The 27,037-nt window shown below is 49.6% G+C and overlaps 4 protein-coding genes across 4 annotated transcripts; all 4 read left to right on the forward strand.

Moving 5' to 3' along the window:
- Positions 1 to 3,865: 3,865 nt before the first annotated feature.
- On the forward strand, positions 3,866 to 5,071 carry H6S33_013149 (uncharacterized protein; the record flags this gene model as incomplete). The annotated part of the gene is made up of 1 exon (XM_044844527.1): positions 3,866 to 5,071. One exon carries the CDS (start codon positions 3,866 to 3,868, stop codon positions 5,069 to 5,071), a length of 1,206 nt encoding a protein of 401 aa, XP_044694858.1.
- A 348-nt stretch (positions 5,072 to 5,419) lies between these two features.
- On the forward strand, positions 5,420 to 8,811 carry H6S33_013150 (uncharacterized protein; the record flags this gene model as incomplete). The annotated part of the gene is made up of 3 exons (XM_044844528.1): positions 5,420 to 5,622; positions 5,679 to 6,808; positions 6,878 to 8,811. 3 exons carry the CDS (start codon positions 5,420 to 5,422, stop codon positions 8,809 to 8,811), a joined length of 3,267 nt encoding a protein of 1,088 aa, XP_044694859.1.
- Positions 8,812 to 9,817: 1,006 nt separating this feature from the next.
- Positions 9,818 to 11,047, forward strand: H6S33_013151 (uncharacterized protein; the record flags this gene model as incomplete). The annotated part of the gene is made up of 1 exon (XM_044844529.1): positions 9,818 to 11,047. One exon carries the CDS (start codon positions 9,818 to 9,820, stop codon positions 11,045 to 11,047), a length of 1,230 nt encoding a protein of 409 aa, XP_044694860.1.
- A 6,130-nt stretch (positions 11,048 to 17,177) lies between these two features.
- H6S33_013152 (uncharacterized protein) lies at positions 17,178 to 17,721 on the forward strand (the record flags this gene model as incomplete). The annotated part of the gene is made up of 2 exons (XM_044844530.1): positions 17,178 to 17,572; positions 17,595 to 17,721. Coding segments are annotated over 2 exons (522 nt in total), but the record flags the coding sequence as incomplete, so codon positions are not given.
- Positions 17,722 to 27,037: the final 9,316 nt, after the last annotated feature.

Genomic DNA, 27,037 nt, shown 5'->3' on the forward strand with positions numbered 1-27,037 from the left:
GGCATGGGAAACCAAGGAACATACGGAACAAACTGTTGATTTCTTCCTAGAACTGGTCAGGTCAACAGTCAGCATAGTAACACCACTCTCGAAGGAGGGGATAAGAGCCAACTCCTGGTGGTCAGATGAGATGAAACAAATGAAGACAAGGGTAAATGCAGCAGAAAGAAAGGCGAGAAATACAGGGAAACCCAATCACGTGGAGGAACACTGGAAGGCTTGCAGAGAATGGACAGTCATGATCCGGAAAGCAAAAGCGGACCAGAGGGAAAAGACGATGAACGAGGCGAAAGGTAGTGAAGTCTGGGGAATCCTAAGCGCGGGAAGGAGACGAGACACAATCATACCAACCATACAAGGTGAAGAAACGTTTGCGGGGAAGTGTCAAGTTCTAAGAGCCCAACTTTTCTCCTCGAAACGGACGTCCCCCGACCATCCCCCCCTAAACATTAGACCCCCTTCTTTTGACCTTAGTAACACCTTCGACATAGTCACCCCCGAAGAACTTAACAAAGCAATCGACTCCTGTCCAGCGCATTCGGCGACCGGCCCGGATGGCATCCCTTATACCTCTATTAAAGCAATAGTCAAAGCAAACACAACTCTAATCCAAGACATGTTCTCCGCTATGCTCCGGCACGGCGTACACCCAGCGGAATGGAAAGTAGCTAAGTGTATCCCGATCCCGAAACCCGGTAAAGCAAATTATTATGAAGCAAAAGCCTACCGGCCCATTTCCATTCTACAATGCTTTAGCAAAATCCTGGAGAAGATAGTGGCCCAAAGACTCTGCACCGCTGGGGAAATCCTAGGCACACTCTCAGCAAACCAATTCGGAGGAAGACCAACCATCTCGGCAATCGACGCCCTCCTGAGAACCTTGACACCAATACAACAAAACCTACTACTGAAAAACAGCACCGGAATCGCCCGGCGAGATAGACCAGCGATCCTAACCAACGACATCCAAGGAGCATTCAATTGTGTCGACCACCTACTCCTCGCGGAAATCATGCATCAACAAAAATTCCCCACCTATCTGACAGAATGGTGCAAGGAATTTAATACCGGCAGAAAACTACAGTTCCAATTCAACCATGAACTAGAGGAACCACAGCCCTATGATTCCGGAGTGCCGCAAGGTAGCCCCATGTCTCCGATACTATTCATGATCTATGCCGGAGTAATTCTGGACCCAACTAGCAGCCCAAAGGAGATGGACACAACTTACATTGATGACGATGCGCTGGTGCAAATATCCAAAACACCAGGCTTTACAATCAAGAGAATGGAGGAACGAATGAGAGAAAGACTAATTAAAGCTGAGCCACTCCAAATTAAATACGACCCCGATAAATCCGACCTGATCTTCTTCCGGCCCACTACATCATCCACACAACAACCACGACTTCCAGTCAACGTTAATAACATCAATATACATCCCAAGGAGAGGCTGAAATACGTAGGAGTCTGAATAGATCAGACCCTCTCCTTCCGGCCCCATATCGAAGCAGCAATCGCAAAAGGCCTAAAAGCCCTCCACCAAATCCGAAACACCGCCCGTCTGTCAGGGATAACAGTCAAGACAGTTCATCACCTAATAACACAAGGCTTCCTTCCAAGCCTACTCTACGGATCTGAGGCTTGGTGGACTGGTGCAGACCACATCATTAGATCGCTGGAACCACTATACAATGAAGCAGCCCGGATCATCACGGGCCTACCTCGATGGACCAAGAAAGCTAAACTCCTCCGAGAAGCAGGACTACCCCCCCTAGAACACCTCCTAACATATCGCTCAAGAAAGTACGGAACCAGAATACTCTGCACCGAGGCAACCCACCCCAACAATGAGTCCCGGATCGAGCTCCTCCCATACAGAGAAGCAAACATCAAAGGGACAGGTCTACACCGAATCGCCTCCCTTCTACTCCCATACCAAACCTCCGGAAATGCGAGAGACAAGTGGAATCAAAACAAACTACTACGCGACCACCTGTTGGAAGAATGGAATACACAACCAATACCGGACTACCATCACCGGGGGGATTTCCGCCCCCCTTCCAGGATTGCCAAACTCACCCTAACGGAAGCGAAAAGAATTTTTCGAATCCGGTGCCAAACTACCCGAATCGATAAACACGCGGTACATACAGACCCCGAACCATGCCAGTGTGGTATGGAAAACTCAGCGAAACACACACTTATGGAATGCCCAGCGTGGGCTCGAATCCGCGCCCCCCTGATAGAAAAGATCCCCGGAGCGATGACCTGGGAAAACTGGATGTTTACAAACTTGAAAACGGACCTTATCTTACAATTTGCAAAAAATTCTCAACTCTCGAAGTGGTACGAGTCGGCGGAAGCGGAGGCGGACCTAGAAGAGGGGATGGAAGAAAATGATTAGGGACGGGATTAGGAAGGGTGGTTTCCTTTTACCTTTTTAACTTTGGTTTTAATTTGTTTTGATGGATCCAGCGCCCGAGTTCCCTGAGATATGTTATTTCTCCTTGTCGATAGGTTGTTTCTGGTTGAGTGTCGCTCTGGAATTTCCTTACTTTTGTTTGTGTTTGATTGTGTTCGCTTTTGTTCTTGTTTGTTTGTTTGCGTTTGTTGTTTCTTTTCCTTTGTTCTGTTGTTCGGTTTGTGTTTTAGGCGGTTGGGTCGGCGTGCGATAAGTCTTGTACTTCAAAGCAATATAAGTTTCTTCTTCTTCTTCTTCTGCATTCTACCCGCTCGCCTCTGGCTCGCGGTAGGATTTCTTCCCCCCGAGATGGTGTTATACTGATTCTCGAATTGCTTCGGTCCCTGAACTTCTCTCGCTCGACATCCCCCATTCTTTGCTCGTTCGGTGCCCTCACGGGACGCGTCCACCGTTCACCCCTCGCCAAACCAGCGGCTACTCTCGAAAGCCGCCTTCGCCCCTCCTTATCTTCACTCATCGCACGAGTGATCCCATACATCGGGTACGCACACTGTCAGTAATCTCCAGTCAGCGAGAACCTACTGCCAAAGCGCTCGACAGCCCGCGAAGTTAGCGACCTCTCGGTCGCGAAACTATCGTCAAATTTTTTACCCGAGGTCCCGTTACCTTACCCCTCTTTATCGGCCTTAACCAGGCAACCCTTTTTACCCGAGGCGGCCCGCTCCCCTCACCCCAACCCAACCGGTCTCCAAGACCACCCTCAATACAACACGGTCGGCACTTTCAATTGCGACCCCCATACATACTGAGCCTTCGGCTCAACCCTTTTGCATGTCCCCTCCAGAGGACACCACTTCAAACACGACTCGGGCACAGTCTTTAGCCGTTGCTCCAGGGACCGACGACCCCACCCACTCCTTACTTGACCAACCGGTCACCACTCCTCAATTCCTCGCTGCCTGACAACCAGAAGCCCGAGGACCCACATTCGACCCACCCCCCCTCGCTTTCATGGATCGACTAGTAGAGGTACGGGGTTATGAAGAGTCGGATTAGTCAGAAAGGTTCTATTGGGTTCTACCGGGTTCTGTTGATGGTTAATGTATGAGTCATGTTGGATTTGTCATCGCCGGGATTTCCTTGAGTATATTAAGGGGGGTTTTGTTTGTATTTTGTGTTCTTCTTCTTCTTCTTTCTTTACGCAACGTCTTCTGTATCTACGCTGTTTTATTGCTATACAATATCACCGTCCTCTTCTTTCTTTAAGAAGACCACCGCCTCGCTTTCTTCGTGCCCCGTCGAACCTTACCAACGCTAGAGTCCCGTAGTACCCCTATTGCGAGTTCCCATACCGTCTCTTGTTATCCTCTTCGTACCCTGCGGAATACTCGCTACTCACTCCCTTGAGATTACGTTGCGTCGTCATCCGCACCGTACGACATGTCCACCCCCGACCCACCTGTATGGGCCGCACCCAACGATGTAGAAGCATTCAGACAGATGTATGAGGCCGACTCTACTGAACTATTCGATAACATCGCCACCCTCGTCCAGCGCGTCCGCCTCCAAAGGGACACCCTCCATGCACAACTCACCGCCGCTAATGAAACCATTGACAACCTCGAGGAGCAGATAAACCGGCTCAACCTCGATCTCAATGTCGCCCGCGCTGCCCCCGCCCCTACCGTCGCTGTCCCTGTTGCCGCTGCTCCCCCACCTGCTCCTGTCCCCGCCTTCAGGTCCGAAAAGTTTCCAGACCCTGAAAAATTCGATGGCACCCGCACCAAGCTCCCCGGATTTACCACCCAACTTCGAATGAAACTTGAAGTCAACCACGATCGGTTCCGAAACGAGGCAGCAAAGGTTATTTATGCCGTCAGTCGCTTGGAAGGAAGGGCCCTTGACCAGGTCGTTCCACTCGTTAACGCTAACCCTGCCGCCCCCTTCTCCTCCGTCACTGCCTTTGTTGCCCACCTGGAAGCCTCGTTTGGAGACCCAGACCCCCGGGGTACCGCCCGTCGCCAACTCGTTGCCCTGAAGCAACGCAAAGGGGACTTCGCTACCTATTATTCGCAGTTCCTCCGCATCGTGGCATACCTGGACTACAACGAGGGAGCCAAGATCGACGCCCTGGCCGAAGGACTGTCAGAAGACCTGAAGGACGCTACGACATACCGGACAGACAGGCCTAACACCGTCGAAGCCTATGCCACCATGTTGATGACAATCGATAACCAGGTTCGGGGCCGCAAAGCTGAACAACGGGCCATTCGGAATACAATGGGACAATTCACCGCCCCCGCTGCTGTTGCACACCCATCTCATACCGCCGGAGGCCTCGCCCCAATGGACCTCTCCGCTCTCCAAAGCCGCCCCACTCAACGCCCTGCCATTGAACAACGATACACCTTTGTCAATGGACAACGCAAAACCTCTGCCGCTGAAAAACAATGGCGAAGGGACAACAATCTCTGTATGTACTGTGCCAACCCCGGTCATGTCTTCGCCAACTGCCCCTCTGCCAATCGCCCACGCGGTAACCAACCGGTTATGAGAGGCACCCTCCTCGCACTCAGCCATAAGGCCGTCGACCCCGCTGCTCCACCGGTCGCTAGCCCCGCCTCCTCTGAGTCGGGTTTTCAGTAGTCCCGGGCTTGATTAATGGCCCCTGCCCGGGACCTTCCAATGTTTCTCCTTTGTCTGCGTGTTCTATCTCTGGCTTCTCGGTATCCTCTGTGGAGGATAAATTGGATGGGTATCATTTTGTTGCTTCGTGTAAAATTATAAACAATAAAACATCCATTCAAACTCACGCACTGATCGATACCGGTTGCTCCGGATTCGCATTCATTGATGAAACATTCGCGCGCCATAACAACTTCCCCTTTCTCCCCCTCAAATCACCCCGCACTCTTGAAGTCATTGACGGTCGGCCCATATCTTCCGGACAAATTACCCACCTTTGCTATCTGCCGCTATCCATTGACTCCCACCATGAAACTACCCCCTTCTTCGTTACCAAATTCGGCTCGTACCCACTCGTCCTCGGAATCCCCTGGCTTCAATTGCACGACGCAACATTACGGTTTAGGGACAACAGCATACTGTTCGACTCCGAATACTGCAAACGCAAATGCAACTCTTCCCCGATACCCGTTCCCATTAGAGGGGTTGCACCACCGCCCCGTTTTCACCTCGTCAGTTCAGCTGCTCTTTGTCGCTTTGCTCGAAGAGACAAACTCCAAATCTTTAGTACAACTATTGAGGAAATAGATCAAGCAACGGGCAAGGCCCCTAAGCAAGACTGGAGGAACCGGGTCCCAACCCGGTATAAGAAATTTTATAAAATGATGGACGAAGAATTCGCTAACGAGATGCCGCCTCGCCGCCCCTATGATCATAAGATACCGCTCAAGGAAGGGAAAGAGCCCCCTTTTGGGCCACTTTATGGTATGTCCCGCGAGGAACTCATCGTGCTGAAACAATACATACAGGAAAACCTTCAAAAGGGGTTCATTCAGGCCAGCTCTTCGCCTGCCGGTGCCCCTGTCCTATTTGTTAAAAAGGCCGATGGAACACTCCGCCTTTGTGTCGACTATCGTGGCCTCAACGAACTTACTGTCAAAAACCGCTACCCGCTACCACTCATCCGGGAAACTCTCGACCGCCTTTCCAAAGCCAAGTGGTACACCAAGCTTGACCTTCGTCAAGGGTACAATCAGATCCGAATGGCTGAGGGTGAAGAATGGAAAACAGCCTTCCGAACGCGTTACGGACATTTCGAATACACCGTAATGCCCTTCGGCCTTACCAATGCACCAGCCACCTTTCAACATTTCATTAATGATTGCGTCCGTGATTACCTTGATATGTTCTGCACAGCCTACCTTGACGATATCCTTATTTACAGCGACACCTTCGAGGAACATCAAGTACACGTCGAAAAGGTCCTGGAAGCCCTACAAAGAAATGGAGTACTGCTGAGACCGGAGAAATGCGAATTTCATACACAAAGTACCACCTATTTCGGCCTGATTATCGAACCCAATGGTATCAAAATGGACCCAAGGAAAGTGGAGACGGTGAAGAATTGGACCGTCCCCAAAACAGTTAAGGATGTACAAGCATTCCTAGGTTTTGCTAACTTTTACCGCCGATTCATACGCGAATTCTCGGAACTGGCTTCTCCTCTTACCAGGCTGACACGTAAGGACATATCATTTGGATGGACATCCGAAGCCCAAACCGCCTTCAACGCCCTGAAAGAAGCCTTTACCACGGCGCCCATTCTTACTCATTTCGACCCGGAGAAGGAAATTACTGTGGAAACCGACGCATCTGACTATGTCTCTGCCGGTGTACTCTCCCAATACGATGACGATGGTATCCTCCGACCTGTTGCATACTTCTCGAAAAAACACTCCCCCGCCGAATGCAACTACGAGATTTAAGACAAGGAATTACTGGCAATCATTCGGTCTTTTGAGGAGTGGCGACCGGAACTTGAAGGGGCTGCACACCCAATCGCCGTCATATCCGATCATAAGAATCTCGAATACTTTATGAGTACCAAACAACTCAACCGGAGACAAGCACGGTGGGCAGAATACCTGTCACGGTTTAATTTTGTTATCAAATACCGACCAGGGAAACAAGGAGGGAAACCGGACGCGTTGACAAGAAGATCAGGAGATCTCCCCGGAGAGGGGGATGAAAGACAATTGCATCAGAGTCAAGTTGTGTTGAAGAAGGAGAATCTCGATGCAAAGCTAAGTTTGTTGGCGGGTTCTTTCTCAAATGAGCCCGCTGAAAAGAACGCCTCACTGCAGGAATTATTCGATGAAGGATATAGCGCTGACCCGTTTCCCCAAAAGATACTGGATATGCGGAATAAAGGCGACCGACAATCAAAGGACATATCACTTGCCGAATGCGCCGAGGTTGAAGGCCGATTGCTTTACCGAGACAGCATATATGTCCCTGATTACGACCCTCTTAAGCTTCGAATCCTCCAACTTTACCATGACGCTGCCTCTGCTGGACACCCGGGATGCGAAAAAACATTTGAACTCATCAGTCGGGACTACTACTGGCCCCTCATGCGAAATTATATTGCCCACTACGTTCGGAACTGCCACACCTGTCAACGAAGCAAACCCAACACCCATGGAAAACTCGGCGTACTTCGACCTTTACCGATTCCCGAACAACCATGGCAGGAGGTATCGATGGACTTCGTTACTGGCCTACCGGAAAGTGAAGGGTACGATGCAATTATGGTAGTGGTTGACCGGCTAACAAAGATGCGACACCTCCTGCCCTGCAATACCACTGTCAACTCCGAAGACGTCGCCCGACTATACCTGCGAAACATATGGAAGCTCCACGGGCTACCCACACACGTCACCTCCGACCGCGGTACGCAATTTACAGCTAAGTTTTGGAAGGCTCTTTGTAAACACCTCAATATCGAGGCAAGGATGTCCACCGCCTTCCATCCGGAGACCGACGGCCAAACCGAAAGGCTGAATGCTGTGATGGAGCAATATCTACGTGGGTATGTCTCTTATCAACAGGACGATTGGGTAAAATGGCTTCCTATGGCAGAATTCTCCGTCAACAATCAGGTCTCCGCATCCACTAAAGCTACACCATTCTTCGCGAACTATGGGTTCCACCCCCGGTTTACAGTGACGATCAAATCGCTTGACAGGACCCCACCGAGTCTCAATACGAAGGACTTCGCCTCGAAGATGAGAGAACTCCATGAGCACCTACGTTCCAATATCCGCACAGCGCAGGATCAACAAGAGCAGGCCGTCAATACTAAACGAACGCCGGCCCCGTGGTACGATGTCGGCGATATGGTGTTTGTTTCAGCAAAAAACATCCGAACCACGCGTAACTCCCGGAAGCTGGACTGGAAGAAACTGGGACCGTTCCCCGTTAAGGAAATTATATCGCCATATGCGTACCGAGTCGACCTGCCTAGAAGTATGAAGGTGCACCCCGTCTTCCATGTATCATTGTTGGACCCCGCTGCGAATGATCCTGTTCTAGGGCAAATTCAACCACCACCCCCGCCCATTATCGTCGAACAAGAGGAGGAGTATGCAGTTGAGGAAATCTTGGACTCGCGAGAATTACGGAACACTGGCCTGCAATACTTTGTTAAATGGACGGGCTATACCGACCCTACCTCGGAACCCGCCGCATACCACGATAATACCGCCGCCGTTGATATCTTCCATATACGCTACCCCGACAAACCTGGACCATTGGAAGGAAAGAGTAAGATCAAGGCTCGCAGGAGCTCGCGCTTGAAGGGAGGGGCTACTTTCATGGATCAACTAGTGGAGGTACGGGGTTATGAAGAGTCGGATTAGTCAGAAAGGTTCTATTGGGTTCTACCGGGTTCTGTTGATCGTTAATGTATGAGTCATGTTGGATTTGTCATCGCCGGGATTTCCTTGAGTATATTAAGGGGGGTTTTGTTTGTATTTTGTGTTCTTCTTCTTCTTCTTTCTTTACGCAACGTCTTCTGTATCTACGCTGTTTTATTGCTATACAATATCACCGTCCTCTTCTTTCTTTAAGAAGACCACCGCCTCGCTTTCTTCGTGCCCCGTCGAACCTTACCAACGCTAGAGTCCCGTAGTACCCCTATTGCGAGTTCCCATACCGTCTCTTGTTATCCTCTTCGTACCCTGCGGAATACTCGCTACTCACCCCCTTGGGACTCGCTTTCACACCTGACACTGTTGCGGTTGGCCTCTCCTGTCTTCGTGCGCGTGGTTTCCCAGTCCTGTTAAGGTTCGTCCACAGATATGACACCGGGAACGTTGGTAATGATATCGTTTCGATTGAACACTACGTTTAGGATTGTGCTCGCTAATGCAGTTGACGGAGAAGTTTGGGGTTCTTACTTTTTTACTACGGGGAGGTTTCTTTGTTGTCGCTTAGATTCTGCTTACCTGTACCACTTGTTATTCGCGCCCTCTTCGTGCGCTGTTTCCCTTTTTATGTACGTATTTCTCGTAGCTGCGGTAGTTAGTTTTTTGTACTTCGTTTTTGTTTTCGGGTTAGTCGGTGGAGGTTGTAGTCGGGTAGTTAGGTGTGCGATAACCTTCGGCTTCTAAGCAATATAAGTTTCTTCTTCTTCTTCTTCTGTATTTATTCCACGAATATTACTTTTGTTCTACGCTACGTCATAGGGCTCATCATGGATCTCGGATCAGGATTGAACCACCTCATAGTCTATAGTCACGAATCTCTCGATACTAAGTCTTTGCCTCGGTTGTATTCCTTGGCACTATAGTCCCTCGTCCATAGACCCAGGTTATACGTAGGTTGCATCCTCTATCGCCAACCAATACAACATCATAGTTTACAATGTCGGAACATGCATCTATTGATTATCAACAACTCAGCAATAGTCTCCAAGCCCTTTTTCAAGCGCATCCACAGGTCGATGATACTATTGGAACTGAAGCCTCTGCGCTTCTCCAACAGTGCCAACATGGTCTTGCTCAATATGCAACGGATTTACAGGAGGTAGAAGCGGAGGCCGAGAGGGCGAGGAGAAGGTTTGAGCAAGATCTTGCTGCTGCCCGAGCTCAACAGGCTTCTGTTGAGGCTGTCGCCCCTGTGCAAGCACCCATCGAAGACAATGTTCCACCTGCACCCCCAGTACCACCCGCTACAGATACTACCTATCGGTCGGAGAAGCTCCCAGACCCTGAGGTATTCAAGGGGGATCGTGATCGAGAAAGGTTACACCTGTTTAAGCAACAAATGAAGATTAAGTTATTGGGAAATGCCGATCGCTATCCTACACTACAGTCTAAATTATCCTATGCATTCAGCAGATTGGAAGGCGTTGCCGCCAATCAGTTTTTCCAATATGTCGGTGAAGAAGGCGTTGCTTTGCCCTCTATGCTACGATTTCATGAGGTTTTGGATACTGCTTTTGGGGACCCCGATCGGATGCATACGGCTAGGAGGAACCTCCGGAACATCCGTCAACGAAATCGAACGTTCGCCGAGTATTTTGCTGAATTTCAACGGTATGCTGCTGAGTCGGGTATGGATGAAGTCTCTCGGATTGAGGCTTTGATGGAAGGTATTAATATGGAACTCGATGAATCAATGATACACCATGAAACTCCTGCGACGGTAAATGCCTGTGCGACACTTCTGCAACGGTTGGATAATCGTCGCCGAGCGGCAGAGGCTAAGCGAGGAAGTAAAAAACCTTGGAATACTACTACTACTCCGGCTGCTCGTCCTTTACCAGCAAATCCTGTTTCTGCTCCCCGTGCTGCCGCCCCAGTCGCCAATGCACCTGTTACTGAAAGTCATCCCTCATCCCACCCGGGAGGTGATGTACCAATGGATCTATCTGGAGGACGTCGTCGCCCCTCCCCTACCCAAAGAAATGCCCGCTTAGTTGAGGGCCGATGTTTCTATTGCGGAGGTGTTGGACATATGGTTAGTGATTGTCCCCAAGCGAAGGCAACTGGAAATCAGTCTAGGAGACCTGTAATGAGAGGAGCAGCATTGACGGTGGAGGAAAATGATGGAAGCGATAATGAGTCGGCAAAAGATTTGTCCCTGCACTAAGTGGCTTAGCTCAGGGACCGTTTAAGGATTTTTCTAGGATGTGTATTTCTGGTTTTTCGGTATCAGAGGAGGAAATGGATGGAAACCAACTTGTAGTAACTTGTTCGATTTCACAGAATAAAAATTCTTTCATCCCCACCTACGCTCTTATTGATACCGGAGCATCAGGATACGCTTTCATTGACGAATCTTTTGCACGCCACAACAATCTTACAATGACCCCCCTTAAAATACCTCGCCATGTAGACGTTATAGACGGAAGACATATCAAATCAGGAAAAATCACCCATATTGTCGATGTCTCGCTAGACATTCACGGTCATCGGGAAATTGCGTCATGTTTTGTGACAAAGTTAGGACACTATCCAATCGTAATGGGGATACCTTGGATGCGACGTCATGATGTTACAATTCGACCAAAAGAAAATCTACTTATTTTTGACTCTCGGAACTGTTGTCAACACTGTTCACTTAGTGGAACTGCAGTTATTGCTCATGGCATCTCGATTCCTTTACCGGAACACCATACAGTTATCGTTTCAGCAACCGAAAAATCTACCATCAACATTGAAGAGCTAGTACCGAAGGAGTTTCGCCATCGTCTCCATATGTTCGAAGAATATGACGCTTCAATTCTTCCACCACATCGACCATCCCATGATATTGAAATAGTGTTAGAAGAAGGCAAACGACCACCATATGGACCCATATATGGACTGTCTTAAATTGAGTTGAAAGCACTACGGGAATATCTTGATGAAAATTTACCTAAAGGATTCATTCGGGCTAGTGAATCACCAGCGGGAGCACCTATATTGTTTGTGAAGAAAAGCGATGGAACCCTTCGACTTTGTGTCGATTATCGAGGTTTAAATGCAATCACAATCAAAAATCGATACCCGTTACCATTGTTAAAGGAAACCCTAGCCAAGTTGTCAAGAGCACAATACTATACTAAGTTGGATTTACGTTGGGGATATAATCAGATCAGAATAGCAGAGGGGGATGAATGGAAGACGGCATTCCGGACTCGATATGGACATTTCGAATATACAGTAATGCCGTTTGGATTAGCTAATGCCCCTGCTACATTTCAACATTGGATCAATAATATCTTACGTCCCTATCTCGACCAATTCGTAACGGCATACTTAGACGATATCCTTATCTACTCCGAGACTCTATCAGAACATAAAGAACACATCTGAAAGGTTTTAAAGGTACTTGATGAGAATCATGTTCACCTTAAACCTGAAAAATGTGAATTTATGGTACAAGAAACGAAATATCTTGGCTTAATCCTTACCCCGAATGGAAATAGAATGGACCCAAAGAAAGTTATCGATGTTTTGGAATGGTCTACACCGACGAGGCTTCATGATGTTCAAGTATTTCTAGGATTTGCAAATTTCTATCGACGATTCATTCTCGGATATTTGAAAATTGTTGCTCTACTTACAGCCTTGACCAAGAAAAACGTTAAATTCGAGTGGACAAATGAAAGGGAGGAAGCATTTCAAACTCTGAAAAAGATGTTTACAACGGCACCGATATTAGTTCATTTTAATCCGGATCGAAGGATTGTGATAGAAACCGATGCATCTGATTATGTTTCAGCAGGAATCCTATCTCAACGTGATAACGAAGGAATCCTACATCCAGTCGCTTTCTTCTCCAAAAAACATTCTCCTGCAGAATGCAACTATGAAATCTATGACAAAGAACTTCTAGCAATTATACGATGCTTTGAAGAATGGCGACATCACCTGGAGGGAGCCCAATTCCCAATTGAAGTTTTTAGCGACCATCGGAATCTTGAATATTTTATGACAACAAAATTGTTGAATCGTCGACAAGCCCGTTGGTCCTAATTCCTTTCACGCTTCGATTTCGTTATACAATTTCGGCCAGGAAAACAGAGAGTGAAACCAGATGCATTGACTAGAAGGTCAGGTGACCTACCTAAAGAGGGGGATGAACGGTTGACGCATCAGAGTCAAGTGATTTTGAAGCGAAAAAATTTGGATACAAAGCTAAGTTTGTTCGCGGGTTCTTTGTCAAATGAATCCGCTGAAGGAGCGTCCACTGTAGAGGAGTTATTTTCAAAAGCTTACCAAGTTGATAGTTTTCCAAACGAAATCCTCACCATGCTTCGGAATGGCGTTCGCCATTCGAATAAAATTTCACTTGCCGAATGTATGGAAGATAACAACGGTCGACTACTTTATCGAGGTGCACTATATGTACCAGAAGACAATGATCTTCGGCTAAGGCTCATAAAAGAACACCATGACAAACTATTGGCAGGTCATCCAGGTAGAGCAAAGACCTTAGAACTCCTAAATCGAGAATATTATTGGCCACAGATGCGAAGATATGTCGATCAATATGTTAGGAATTGCAATGTGTGCACCCGTAGCAAGGCACCTAGAAATGCACCTTATGGGGTACTTCGTCCGATACCAATACCTAATGGACCGTGGACGGATGTGTCAATGGATTTTGTTACCGATCTTCCTGAGAGTGAGGGATATGATGCAATCTTAGTCGTGGTCGATAGGTTAACCAAAATGCGACATTTGATACCAACAACCAGAGAAGTGGATTCAAGGGAAGTAGCGAGGCTATATATCGATAATGTTTGGAAGCTACATGGATTACCAGATACTATTGTATCCGATCGAGGAACACAGTTCGTTGCAGAATTCTGGAGGTCGCTTTGTAATCGCCTAGAAATATCACCAAAATTCTGTACCGCATTTCATCCCCAAATAGACGGACAGACGGAAAGAATCAATGCCGTAATGGAACAGTACCTCCGAAGCTATGTTTCCTACCAACAGGATGATTGGGCTCGAATGTTACCAATGGCTGAATTTGCGACAAACAATCATGCTTCCGAAACAACAAAGGTCTCCCCGTTTTATGCCAATTCGGGAAGAAATCCAAGAATGACCTTTGGCTTTTTAGAACATGGTAGCACCACTGTGGAAGACCAAGCTAATAGCATTGCACAGGAAATGAAAGAAGTAGTGGGATTCCTAAAGGACGAGATGTTCCGAACGCAAAGAATACAAGAAGAATCCGCCAATGCGAATCGAACTCCAGCCCCTCGCTACAATTTGGGAGATAAAGTTTTCCTATCGACACGCCATATTCTAACGAAGCGACCTTCCAAGAAATTCGATTGGAAACGTATTGGACCCTATAGCGTTAAGCGGATTATCAATCCCTATGCTTACGAATTGGAACTTCCCCGGTCAATGAAGATTCATCCAGTATTTCATGTTTCATTATTGTCACCCGAAGCAAATGATCCTTTACCAGGACAACGACAATTACCACCACCTCCGGTTGAGATCGAAGGGGAGGAAGAATGGGAAGTCGAAGTTATTTTAGATTCAAGGAAACGAAGAGGAAGGTTTGAGTACTTAGTACGATACACAGGATATGATGAAGCCTCATGGCAACCACTATCGGACCTTGAGCATTCACCTACTATTGTCAAACGATTCCACGAGCGCTATCCAGAGAAACCTAAGCCTACCAGGAGGTAGGCCTTAGAGGGGGGCGTGGTCTGTAACGTCAACTATGTATTTCGGCTAGGTAATAAATTGGAATGAGGTGAGGAGGTATTGTGTAGTGGGATTGGGATTTGTAATGGGGATTTCTGTTATGTTCTTTTAGTTTCTGTTACGCGGGGGTATTAGTCATCATTGAATTATGGTTGGATATATAAGGGGGCGTTGTTTCGTGTTTTTGTTTGTTTCTTCTCTTTCCTTCTTTCTTTACGCAACCTCTGTATTCTACCCGCTCGCCTCTGGCTCGCGGTAGGATTTCTTCCCCCCGAGATGGAGTTATACTGATTCTCGAATTGCTTCGGTCCCTGAACTTCCCTCGCTCGACCCCCCCATTCTTTGCTCGTTCGGTGCCCTCACGGGTCGCGTCCACCGTTTACCCCTCTTTATCGGCCTTAACCAGGCCACCCACTTTTACCCGAGGCGGCCCGCTCCCCTCACCCCAACCCAACCGGTCTCCGAGACCACCCTCAACACAATACGGTCGGCACTTTCGATTGCGACCCCCATACATACTGAGCCTTCGGCTCAACCCTTTTGCATGTCCCCTCCAGAGGACACCACTTCAAACACGACTCGGGCACAGTCTTTAGCCATTGCTCCAGGGACCGACGACCCCACCCACTCCTTACTTGACCTACCGGTCACCACTCTTTACTTCCTCGCTGTTTGACAAGCAGATGCTCGAGGACCAATACTCAACCCACCCCCCCTTGCTTTCACCCCTGACGCTGTTGCGGTTGGCTTTTCCTGCCTTTGTGCGCGTGGTTTCCCAGTCCTATTAAGGTCCGTCCACAGATATGACACCGGGAACGTTGGTAATGATATCGTTTCGATTGAACACTACGTATAGGATTGTGCTCGCTAATGCAGTTGACGGAGAAGTTTGGGGTTTTATTCTTACTACGGGGAGGTTTCTTTGTTGTCGCTTAGATTCTGCTTACCTGTACCACTTGTTATACGCGCCCTCTTCGTGCGCTGTTTTTGTTTTATTATGTACGCGGTTCTTGTAGCTGCGGTAGTTAGTTTTGTACTTCGTTTTTGCTTTCGGGTTAGTCGGTGGAGGTTGTAGTCGGGTGGTTAGGTGTGCGATAAGCTTCGGCTTCTATGCAATATAAGATTCTCTCTCTCTCTCTCTGTATTCTACTCGCTCGCCTCTGGCTCGCGATAGGATTTCTTCCCCCCGAGATGGAGTTATACTGATTCTCGAATTGCTTCGGTCCCTGAACTTCACTCGCTCGACCCCCCCATTCTTTGCTCGTTCGGTGCCCTCACGGGATGCGTCCACCGTTCACCCCTCGCCAAACCAGCGGCTACTCTCGAAAGCCGCCTTCGCCCCTCCTTACTTTCACTCATCGCACGAGTGATCCCATACGTTGGGTACGCACACTGTCAGTAATCTCCAGTCAGCGAGAACCTACTGCCAAAGCGCTCGACAGCCCGCGAAGTTAGCGACCTCTCGGTCGCGAAACTATCGTCAAATTTTTTACCCAAGGTCCCGTGACCTTACCCCTCTTTATCGGCCTTAACCAGGCCACCCACTTTTACCCGAGGCGGCCCGCTCCCCTCACCCCAACCCAACCGGTCTCCGAGACCACCCTCAACAAAACACGGTCGGCACTTTCGATTGCGACCCCCATACATACTGAGCCTTCGGCTCAACCCATCTTTGCATGTCCCCTCCAGAGGACACTACTTCAAACACGACTCGGGCACAGTCTTTAGCCGTTGCTCCAGGGACCGACGACCCCACCCACTCCTTACTTGACCTACCGGTCACCACTCCTCAATCCCTCGCTGCCTGACAACCAGATGCCCGAGGACCCACATTCAACCCACCCCCCCTTGCTTTCACACCTGACACTGTGGCGGTTGGCCTCTCCTGCCTTCGTGCGCGTGGTTTCCCAGTCCTGTTAAGGTTCGTCCACAGATATGACACCGGGAACGTTGGTAATGATATCGTTTCGATTGAACACCATGTTTTAGGATTGTGCTCGCTAAAGTAGTTGACGGAGAAGTTTGGGGTTCTTACTTATTTACTACGGGAAGGTTTCTTTGTTGTCGCTTAGATTCTGCTTACCTGTACCATTTGTTATTCGCCCCCTCTTCGTGCGCTGTTTTTCTCTTTTTATGTACGTAGTTCTCGTAGCTGCGGTAGTTAGTTTTTGTACTTCGTTTTTGTTCTCAGGTTAGTCGGTGGAGGTTGTAGTCGGGTAGTTAGGTGTGCGATAAGCTTCGGCTTCTAAGCAATATAAGTTTCTTCTTCTTCTTCTGTATTCTACTTGCTCGCTAAGGCTCGCAAAGAACTCCTTTATAACAAACCTCGCTTCAAAACATTTTATTTTATTCCTCTCGGTTTACCCTGGTATACCATACCAGGTTCAGCCACTTCGTCCCCGATCGTACGGTCGCGTTTTGTTGTTCCAAGCGAAAGAAACCTACGAAAACTGGCTTCTAGCGAAGAATTCTCCAGCCTTGACCTCCCGAAAGGAAGGAAAAGAAACCTTTCCGAAACATCACTCTACGCCGCCAGAAGAACTGGACATTCAATCATGTCGCAGCAAGCATCGCTCCAGTCCTTTTTTACCCAGTCTTCCCAGCAAGGGACAGCCCCTCCGCAGAACAGGAATACTCCGGTTCCCGACCCAACCCCATCCGGAGCTCAGGAACAGGAATTCTCCTCGACCTTTGCAACAGAATCCAACTACAACGACCCATACCAACCGAGAATTGACTACCTCTACCCGAGCGTTGTCCCCCAGGACACTCACACCCAGACGAACCTGAACTATATTACCTGGGCCATCAGACATGCCACCAGCCGGATCTGCCCACCCTCTGACAGGATTGAAATCCTCGAAGAGCAAACGACTACACTCCGGAGAACAGTGGATACACTGAAACACCAAATCGAGGCGCAGACAAATATGATCACCAATATGCACTCGTGCGATCCACGCCCTCCTCAGCAAACAACCACAACCGCAGCAACCGCAGCAACCGCAACAACAGCAACAACAGCAACAACAGCAACAACAGCGAAAACCACAACAACCGCAAGGACAGAGAATGCCCCCTCCAGCGGTGCCACAAACAGTTCCCCAAGCAGCGCCACAGGCAGCTCCTCAGGCCCCCCCACCCACACCCCCCCAACAAGCCCCACCCCGTGGATAGAAGGCAGGCACCTGGACTGCCGTGGCATCGGCACCCGGTCCTGCCCAAGGAAACTTCTAGGTCATCGAGAGACGAAAGAAGTCCGCAAAGCCAAAAGCGGACCCCCTCTTCAAACCAGAGTACACCAAAATCAACAGGGAGATCATTATTGAAACTACTGCCCCATCCGACGTTAACCCCTCCGAGATCAGGACCCTCGTCAATGCAAGAATCCAAGATGAGTCCTGCCACTTCATCTCAGCAAGAAGAACACCCAAAGACAACTTCATCTTGGAAACTAAATTCGTTACCCCTGCAACAAAGGCAATGGAATACGCCAAAGAAATTGAGGAGGCCCTCCTCACCTTACAGGTACCAGTCGCCGTCATCCGCGCAAACTCCAAATGGTCAAAGTTGCTCCTCCATGGAATCCCCACAACGGTCGGGGAGGGCATCGAGGCGGGACAATTGGTAGCATCAGAAATCAGAAGCAACTATGGAGAGAACTTCCAACTTGCCCAGGTTCCCCGCTGGATCTCCAGGGCAGAAACTCGAATGGAAAAAACCCACTCATCAATGGTCGTCGCACTCCCAGGACAAATCACAATGGAAACGCTAGGAGTTAAGTTCCTATCTCTCTTCAACCGAAGCTGCCATATCGAGGCCTTCCTCCCAACCTTCCCGGATACCCAATGTGCGAAGTGCCTCGAATACGGCCACCGCCAGGAGAAATGTAAGAACAACGGGAAATGCGGCCACTGCGCCGGAGATCACCTCACCAGTTTCCACCCATGCAATCAATGCCAGGGAGGATATAGATGCACCCATACCCCAATCAGATGTCTGAACTGTAAAGGAATCCATAAGGCCTCCGACCCAGCATGCCCTGAAAGAGTTAAACGCCGATTCCTTAACAAAGGAAAGGAAAACGCCCCACCTGCCCAAGACCCACCTGCCACACCCGCCGAGGAGCCAATTTCAATAATCCAAGTACCAGCCACCGCCCCTGTCGGAGCCACACCCGTTCCCGAAGACGACCAACCCATGACGAATAATGCCTAGGCTGCGAACAACCGCGCTCGCACACCAACTCAATTGTGCACGGAGCGAACTAATCACCAAGGCGGCGGTGGAAGAAGCAGAAACAGACTCGAGTATTTATTTCCTACTATTACAAGAACCGTGGACCTCAACAGAGGGATATCCACCAGAATCAAATCTTTTTTACCTTTTTACAGCCAGCAATATCAACACGAAATGCGCAACATACATCCGCAAACATGCCAACCTTAAACCAAAACACCATTATACATATGACAACTTCATAGTATCGATTACGGTAGAAATCCAGACCAAGAAAACCCAAATCCTAAACATATACTCCCGAGGCCGAAGTGGCCCCTTCGCTCAAATAGCAAGTACAATCCAAACCCTTGATAATTGTCTAGTAATGGGAGACTTCAACTGCCACCATCAAATGTGGTACGGAGTAAATTCACATGAATACAGAAACAACATTCGAGCAGACCACGTCAATGGTGCACGGCTAAAACGATGGATAACCCGACAAAAACTGACCCTCCTGAACGAACCAGGCGTCTTTACGCATTTCCCCAGAGACAGAGGGAAAAGGCCCACAATCATCGACCTTGCATTTGTAAAAGGCCCAATACTTGACCACAACCTACGATGGAGCACTGAACCCTACGGAGCGGGCTCAGACCACGGGAGAACCTCCGTCCACTTACACCTGGAGAAACCACCTTTTGTACCAAGACGAATGTGGCGACAAACAGACTGGAAGCTATTGGAGAACCACATGTCAAACATTTCCATCCCTGCAGAGGCATGGGAAACCAAGGAACTTACGGAACAAACTGTCAATTTCTTCCTAGAACTGGTCAGGTCAACAGTCAGCATAGTAACACCGCTCTCGAAGGAGGGGGTAAGAGCCAACTCCTGGTGGTCAGATGAAATGAAACAAATGAAGGCAAGGGTAAACGCAGCAGAAAGGAAGGCGAGAAACACAAGGAAACCCAATCACATGGAGGAACACCGGAAGGCTTGCAGGGAATGGACAGTCATGATCCGGAAAGCAAAAGCGGACCAGCGGGAAAAGACGATGAACGAGGCGAAAGGTAGTGAAGTCTGGAGAATCCTAAACGCAGGAAGGAGAAGAGACACAATCATACCAACCATACAAGGTGAAGAAACGTTTGCGGGGAAGTGTCAAGCTCTAAGAGCCCAACTTTTCCCCTCGAAACGGACGTCCCCCGACCATCCCCCCCTAAACATTAGACCCCCTTCTTTTGACCTTAGCAACACCTTCGACATAGTCACCCCCGAAGAACTTAATAAAGCAATCGACTCCTGTCCAGCGCACTCGGCGACCGGCCCGGATGGCATCCCTTATACCTTTATTAAAGCAATAGTCAGAGCAAATACAACTCTAATCCAAGACATGTTCTCCGCCATGCTCCGGCACGGTGTACACCCAGCGGAATGGAAAATAGCTAAGTGTTTCCCGATCCCGAAACCCGGTAAAGCAAACTATCATGAAGCGAAAGCCTACCGGCCCATTTCCCTTCTACAATGTTTCAGCAAAATCCTGGAGAAGATAGTGGCCCAAAGACTCTGCACCGCTGGAGAAATTCTAGGCACACTCTCAGCGAATCAATTTGGAGGAAGACCAACCATTTCGGCAATCGACGCCCTCCTGAAAACCTTAACACCAATACAACAAAACCTTCTACTGAAAAACAGCACCGGAATCGCCCGGCGAGACAGACCAGCGATCCTAACCAACGATATCCAAGGAGCATTTAATTGTGTCGATCACCTACTCCTCGCGGAAATCATGCACCAACAAAAATTCCCCACCTATCTGACAGAATGGTGCAAGGAATTCAACACCGGCAGAAAACTACAGTTTCAATTCAACCATGAGCTAGAGGAACCACAGCCCTATGATTCCGGAGTGCCGCAAGGTAGCCCCATGTCCCCGGTATTATTTATGATCTATGCCGGAGTAATCCTGGACCCGACTAGTAACCCAAAAGAGATGGACACAACTTACATCGATGACGATCATCAGCAAACTCTGCTATTCCTCAGGGCGCAGCGCCTACGCCCTGGGCGCCAGGCACGCCAGGCGCCGCCAGGGCAGAGTGCTCGTGCCAGGCGTCGCCAGGGCAGGGTCCTCACGCCAGACGTCGCCACAGCAGGGTGCTCGCGCCAGGCGTCGCCACAGCAGGGTGCTCGCGCCAGGCGTCGCCACAGCAGGGTGCTCGCGCCAGGCGTCGCCACAGCAGGGTGCTCGCGCCAGGCGTCGCCACAGCAGGGTGCTCGCGCCAGGCGTCGCCACAGCAGGGTGCTCGCGCCAGGCGATCCTAGCATCCGCGCCCGACGCCCCCAGAGCAGTATGTTCTCGGTCTGGCAGCACCAGGGCGCATAATCGTCTATACACTCCGCCAGAGCGCAGTGCCAATCATCTGACCACGTCAGAGAAGAGAGCTTTTCACGACTGCAACTCGAGCACTCGCTCCAGCAGAGCACTCGATCCAAGCAGAGCACTCGCTCCAAGCAGTCCGCTGTCAGAGCAGCATATTCGTACTCCCTAATGAGCTTCTTTGCACTCGCTAATGCTACTGTCTACAGAGTACTCTGAGCGATATCACCTACATCCATAGAGCACCCAGCAATGCTCTCTCCGCAATCTTCTCTAGGCGCGTCGTGCACTTTCACGCGTCATGCACCTCCAGGCGATATGGTGCTCGTCCTGAGAGCACCCGGCGATGCTCTCTCCGCCATGACACGCCTGGGTATGCCTCCTGCGTCTGAAGAACGATCAACTAATGAGTTTCCGCCCAGGGACTGGCAACGAATCACGGACGTGTCGGGGCCCGCCAGGAGACAGCGTCAGCGCCCTGACAGCACTCGTCAGTAATATCTGCGCCAGGAGATCAAATCACAACGAGCTGCTCGCCAGGCGCTGCCAGAGCATATCGCTCACGCCTAGAGAGCACTCGTCAGTACTATCTGCGCCAGGAGAGCATTCTCAACGAGCTGCTCGCCAGGCACCGCCAGAGCATATCGCCCACGCCAAGACACTCTTCGTCAATGAGTTTTTCCAGGCACTGCCAAGAGATATTGCTCACGTCCGGAGAGCACCACGAATGCTTCCATAGCACTGACCAATGCTCGTAGAGCTGCGGAAACATCTTTAATAATACTATTCAAGGTGGGACACCCCCCACTTAGACCCATATGAATCGATACGCTTTCTTCAAAGGCAAGGTAGGCATCGCCGGTCCCTCAAACGATATCTCACGTGGGTATTCTTCACGCCGCTGAACGGTCAGTCGCGGAATACTGATACGAGCACTGTCGTGTATACTGGAGATGGCTACCAAACCTTTGACGAACGTGTATGTATCTGTCGATTCGTGAAAGCCATAAGCCTTGAGGTTGAGGCCATGGTACGGCTCGTCTGAAAAGCTCAATGTCCATGCATAAGCAGCAAACATGGACTGGAAAAAGGTGCAGGATGACTTTACTGGTCGGAAGACCAATGCCTGCCTACCGCGCCCTCCTGGAGCTGGCTTGCTGGATAGTCAGACTCAGATACTGAGCGGCCGATACTCACCTCCCTCTTCCAATCCGCATGCGTACTAGCAGAACGACACGAATTTTGAATTAGACGGTCCTATTGGGTCTAACATTCCACTCGTAGAGCACTCGCCACTGCCCTCAGAGCATTCACTGAATAGCACCCGGTATTCCTCTCATATCACTGGATAGCACTCGGTATTCCTCTCATATCACTGGATAGCACTCGGTAATCCTCTCACATCACTAGATAGCACTCGGTAATCCTCTCACATCACTGGATAGCACTCGGTAATGCTCTCACTGGATAGCACCCGGTAAGCCTCTCACATCACTGCATAGCACTCGGTGATCCTCTCACATCACTGCATAGCACTCGGGAATGCTTTACAGCATTCAACTGAATTCATTCCACGTACGCAAATCTATCCTAGTATTTACCAGCCAATTGCCAGCATCCACCTCGAACAAATGGGCCATTCCTAATATACTCCGAATATTCACGACCCACATCCTCTTCCTCCTCCTCCTACAGACCTTCAGCAGCCCATGTGATCTATCAGCGATACCACGATCCTTCGCCTCAAGCAGCTCAACTACACATAGTCTATGTGCGCGCCCTGTGCTATCCCGCACCTTGAACAGAGCCTCCACACGTCCTGGTAAGCGTCCCCGAAACACTCCCCACTGCTCTGAGGAACCTACCGATACCCATGCCCAATCCTTTCTTATTTTCCCCTTCCTAAAAGATGCTGTTCCCGTACACCTGATGTTGTGAACCTCGTATACGTCAGGCCTTTGGAAGATTGGTATCGGAACCTGCAAGCATGTGAAAACCTCCACCCGGCGCTCCAACATGCTCTCAGAGCTTCCGGCAAAGCTCTGAGAGCATCCCGCATCCTCGGCATACTCCTTTATCAGGCGATATAGCGTGAGATGGCTCATTTGCAGTCCGTCTGCCACGTTGAAAAGTCTTTCCGATTTCGCGGAGGGGTTGCAAAGACGCTTCAGGGGCAGTCCGCTTTCTACTATTGAGCGTTCATTTGGCGTTTTCTTGCGGTCCTCGATCTTGAAAATGTCGAGCAACTCCTTGAGGTTATCCCGATGGCTCCAGAGGATGTCGTCAGTGCTCTCAGAACCTCCGACGATGTCTTTCAGATTCAGAATTCGAATCTCTAACGCCAATCGCCTCCCTCCATAGTCCAGTATCTGCGTCGCAGCATCAACCTTGTTGGACGCTCTGTAAGCTTCTTTTACCTGCCGTACATGGGCAAGCTCGCTGACGTCCGTGGAGTATTGAGGAATGCTACCAAAGCGCTCAACGTGCTCCCGGTAGTGCATTAAGACGTGCAATTTGATGAAGTTGAAGTGCGATCTTTCCCGAATCTCCCGGATCTCCTCCAAGCCTCGCTGGGTGCTCTGGGAGCCACTAATTGCTTTCGTTCGATCTCTCGCATCCTTTAACGTCTTCTTGTACGCCCTGAATTCTAAAAAGATATCCTTGTGTTTATGGAAATCCTCGAGATAGCTCTCCATATAGTCCAGTGTGCTCGTTGTATGACTCCCATATTGCGCCATTAAGTGGAAGTCTATTAGGCTTCGAACGCATTTCAAAGCTTTTGCGAAGTCGCTCCTGACAGCCACTCCCGGGTTTCTCAGAGCAGCCGCGAGTGCTCCTAGAACGACCCGCCCCAGATTCCGCATCTCTTTCCCTTGCCATTGGGTGGTAGAACGATATGCCTTGTTTGGTACTGCTAGTCCAGGGTAAGGCGCAATCGAAGCCCAAGCTTTGTCGAATTCCTCCAATCGATGATGCTTCTTCAAGAAACCCTGAATCCACTCCATCATGTGCTTCAACATCCCCAGGTAAATATTGTGCAGTATGTCCGGTTTATTGAGATCGTACGGATTAACCCTCGGCATACCCCAGAAAGCATTGAAGAGTGTTTTGACGGATCTCCCAACAAGGTATTCTACCGGTTCTAGATTGCCCGGGTTCTCGCCAAATAGCTGTACCCTCTCCCTGTAGTCCTCGTGATTGCGCATAGAGCTTCGACGAGTGCTCCCAAGATTGTGAAACTCCACCTCGCATCTCGGGCAAGCACTAGTGCTAATGTTTTGCAAGTTTGAATGCTCGGGTTGATCGGCGATCCAGCCCGAGAGCACCGGAAAGCATAGTCGTTCGTAGCCGTCGGCGCATTTGATTAGCTCGCCCTCCTGAGAGCACTCGCGAATGCTTTGAAAGATCTCCCCAAGGGCACGATGCAGTGCCATTTGACTCTGACGTCTTAAAACGGAATTAGCGAGTGTTGTATTCTTTCCGAGCTTCGGTGGCACTGGTAGCAGCCCTAGGAGAATGAATGAATGCCCTGTGGGCTTGTTGCGCACCGACGACTTGATGTTCCCGATGGTAAGATAGATTGGCCAGGCTTTCTTGTCCCCGCTGAAATTTGTCAGATGTGTGCCATCCGACGCGCAGATAATTGGTACGACAGTGGACCCCTCCGGTAACGTATTCTGTCGAGAAGACATTAGCGACTGCTCCTGTAGCATCATCGACTGCTCATAGAGCACCTCAAGTTGACAGGGTGAAGTTTACGGACCTGTATCTCCCACCATCAATCTCCTGTATGCATTTCCCCGTACATTCGCTCGCCGAATTCATTATGCTCCACCACGGGCGAATACACCAATGACTCCCGGAAGGCACGTTGCCCTAGAAGATATCGGACGACTACCATTGGATCCCGGTAGTAGTAAGAGATCTTCTCCCCCCCAATATCCACCTCCGAATGATTCCAGCTCGCCTTTCCCAGTATATCGTTCATTTCCTCCAACCTCTTGATAAAACCCCGCCCAGTGCTGTAGGAGCACTCGCCACTACTCGGCGGAGCGTGTAGAAAGAAGCTGTCGATGTTCCCCTGTGAGGCTTTGGACAGTGTGAAATAGCGTGCTATTCTGAACTCGTATGCTGACCGGAATGGGTGCCATGGGTATTGGAGAAGGCTCTGTGAGCACTCGTCGTAGTCCTCCGAGCGGTAAAGTGGCTCCCCAGCACCCTCGTAAACTGTCGTAGATGCCCTACTATGTCCATTTGAATCGCCATCTGCCTCTTCCATCACGAAATATGATTCGGATTCGAGGTCCGAATTGTTACCCGAATCTTGGTCGAAAATGTCCGACTCTGAATCGTAATGCGTATCTGAATAGTAATCGGGAATGCTCTCTGGGCTCTCGTCAGTGTTGTCGGGGGTCTCTGCAGGTTGATCGTGCTCCAGCAGTGAATATTGATTTCCCAGCCATTCATCTGCTTCCAAAGGATGGATCGTTCGAAGATGTCTGTCAAAATTCGCGGAGGAGCTGTACCTCTTGCTGCAAAAAGGGCAAGACGATTTCATTGGACTCGAGAATTTGCAGTCTGCCAAGGCGGAGGCTCTTTCCTGCAGGCGGTGCAGAGTGCTCTACGAACGATTTGTCATCCAATGAGGCTCTCGCCGCCAAGCGGTTGTGCAGAGTGCTCTACAGAGTGCTCGCTGCAGAGCGCTCGCCAAGTGATTGTGAGCCTTGCGCTCGCACCTCCACCATAGCGAGGCTGATTTTGACGTCATACATCTCCAACGGAATAATGCAAACACAAACACAAGCATACAACGAGAAGAAACAACAATCACCACAATCATGCCGCCAACGATGCTCCGTTCTACCCTCTCAGCATTCGCTCTCTCTCTCTGAGCACTCGCGGATGCTATTCAGATCATGGAGAGACCATTCTCACCGCCAAATTCGATACTAATATCGGATATGCGCTCAGAGGATACACACTCTCCGACTCAGCTTCATAGCGCACAGAGCCCCGACACCAACAAGAACACAAACACCAACCCAACATAGGAATCCAATCGACACCACTGTTGGTACTACCGTCAGAGCATTCCCGAGTACGCCTAGAGCATTCATCTACGTCATTCAATTGAATCAAACCTCCAGAGTAGAATCTTCGAGTGCGCCTAGAGCATTGATCTACGTCATGTATTGGAGCAAACATTCAGCACGGCTTGGAGCACCATATGCAGCACTGGTGGGAGCGCCCGGGGGTGCTCGTACAGCACCCGAGGATGCTCGTACAGCACCCGAGGATGCTCGTATAGCACACGGGGGTGCTCTCGGAAGCATGATGAGCCCTGGAATAGCTGATTGTATTCGGTATAAGAGCACCCTTCTCCTCCTTCCAGATCGTGAGAGCTTCCTAACCATCTTCCAGCGCTACCTATCACTTCAAGCCCCTCCCTGCTATCTAAGCTTTCAAGATACCTCTTGAAAGCGCATTCAGCTCACGTTTCAAGTTTAGGCTTCAACTTGAAGTTTCAAGTTTCGTTTCAAGTTCAAGCTTTCAAGCTGCACACCTAGCGATCATATATAAGATGGTATATCCTCCTTAATCCTATTGCTTTCAGAACCATACTCATCACATATTCACTATAGCCTTCATCCTCCCCTCAGGGCACTCCAGAGCGCTCACAGAAGAAGCGAGATCGCGATCCAGACACCGACGAATCAGATAGCAAAAAACGCCGAAGGAAGGAAAGGAAGGAGAAGAAGAAGGAGAAGAAGAAGGAGAAGAAGGAGAAGAAGAAGGAGCAGAAGAAGAACG

This window comes from Morchella sextelata (assembly GCF_020137385.1).
Source record: "Morchella sextelata strain SCLS chromosome Unknown scls_9, whole genome shotgun sequence".
Classification (NCBI taxonomy): Eukaryota; Fungi; Ascomycota; class Pezizomycetes; order Pezizales; family Morchellaceae; genus Morchella; species Morchella sextelata.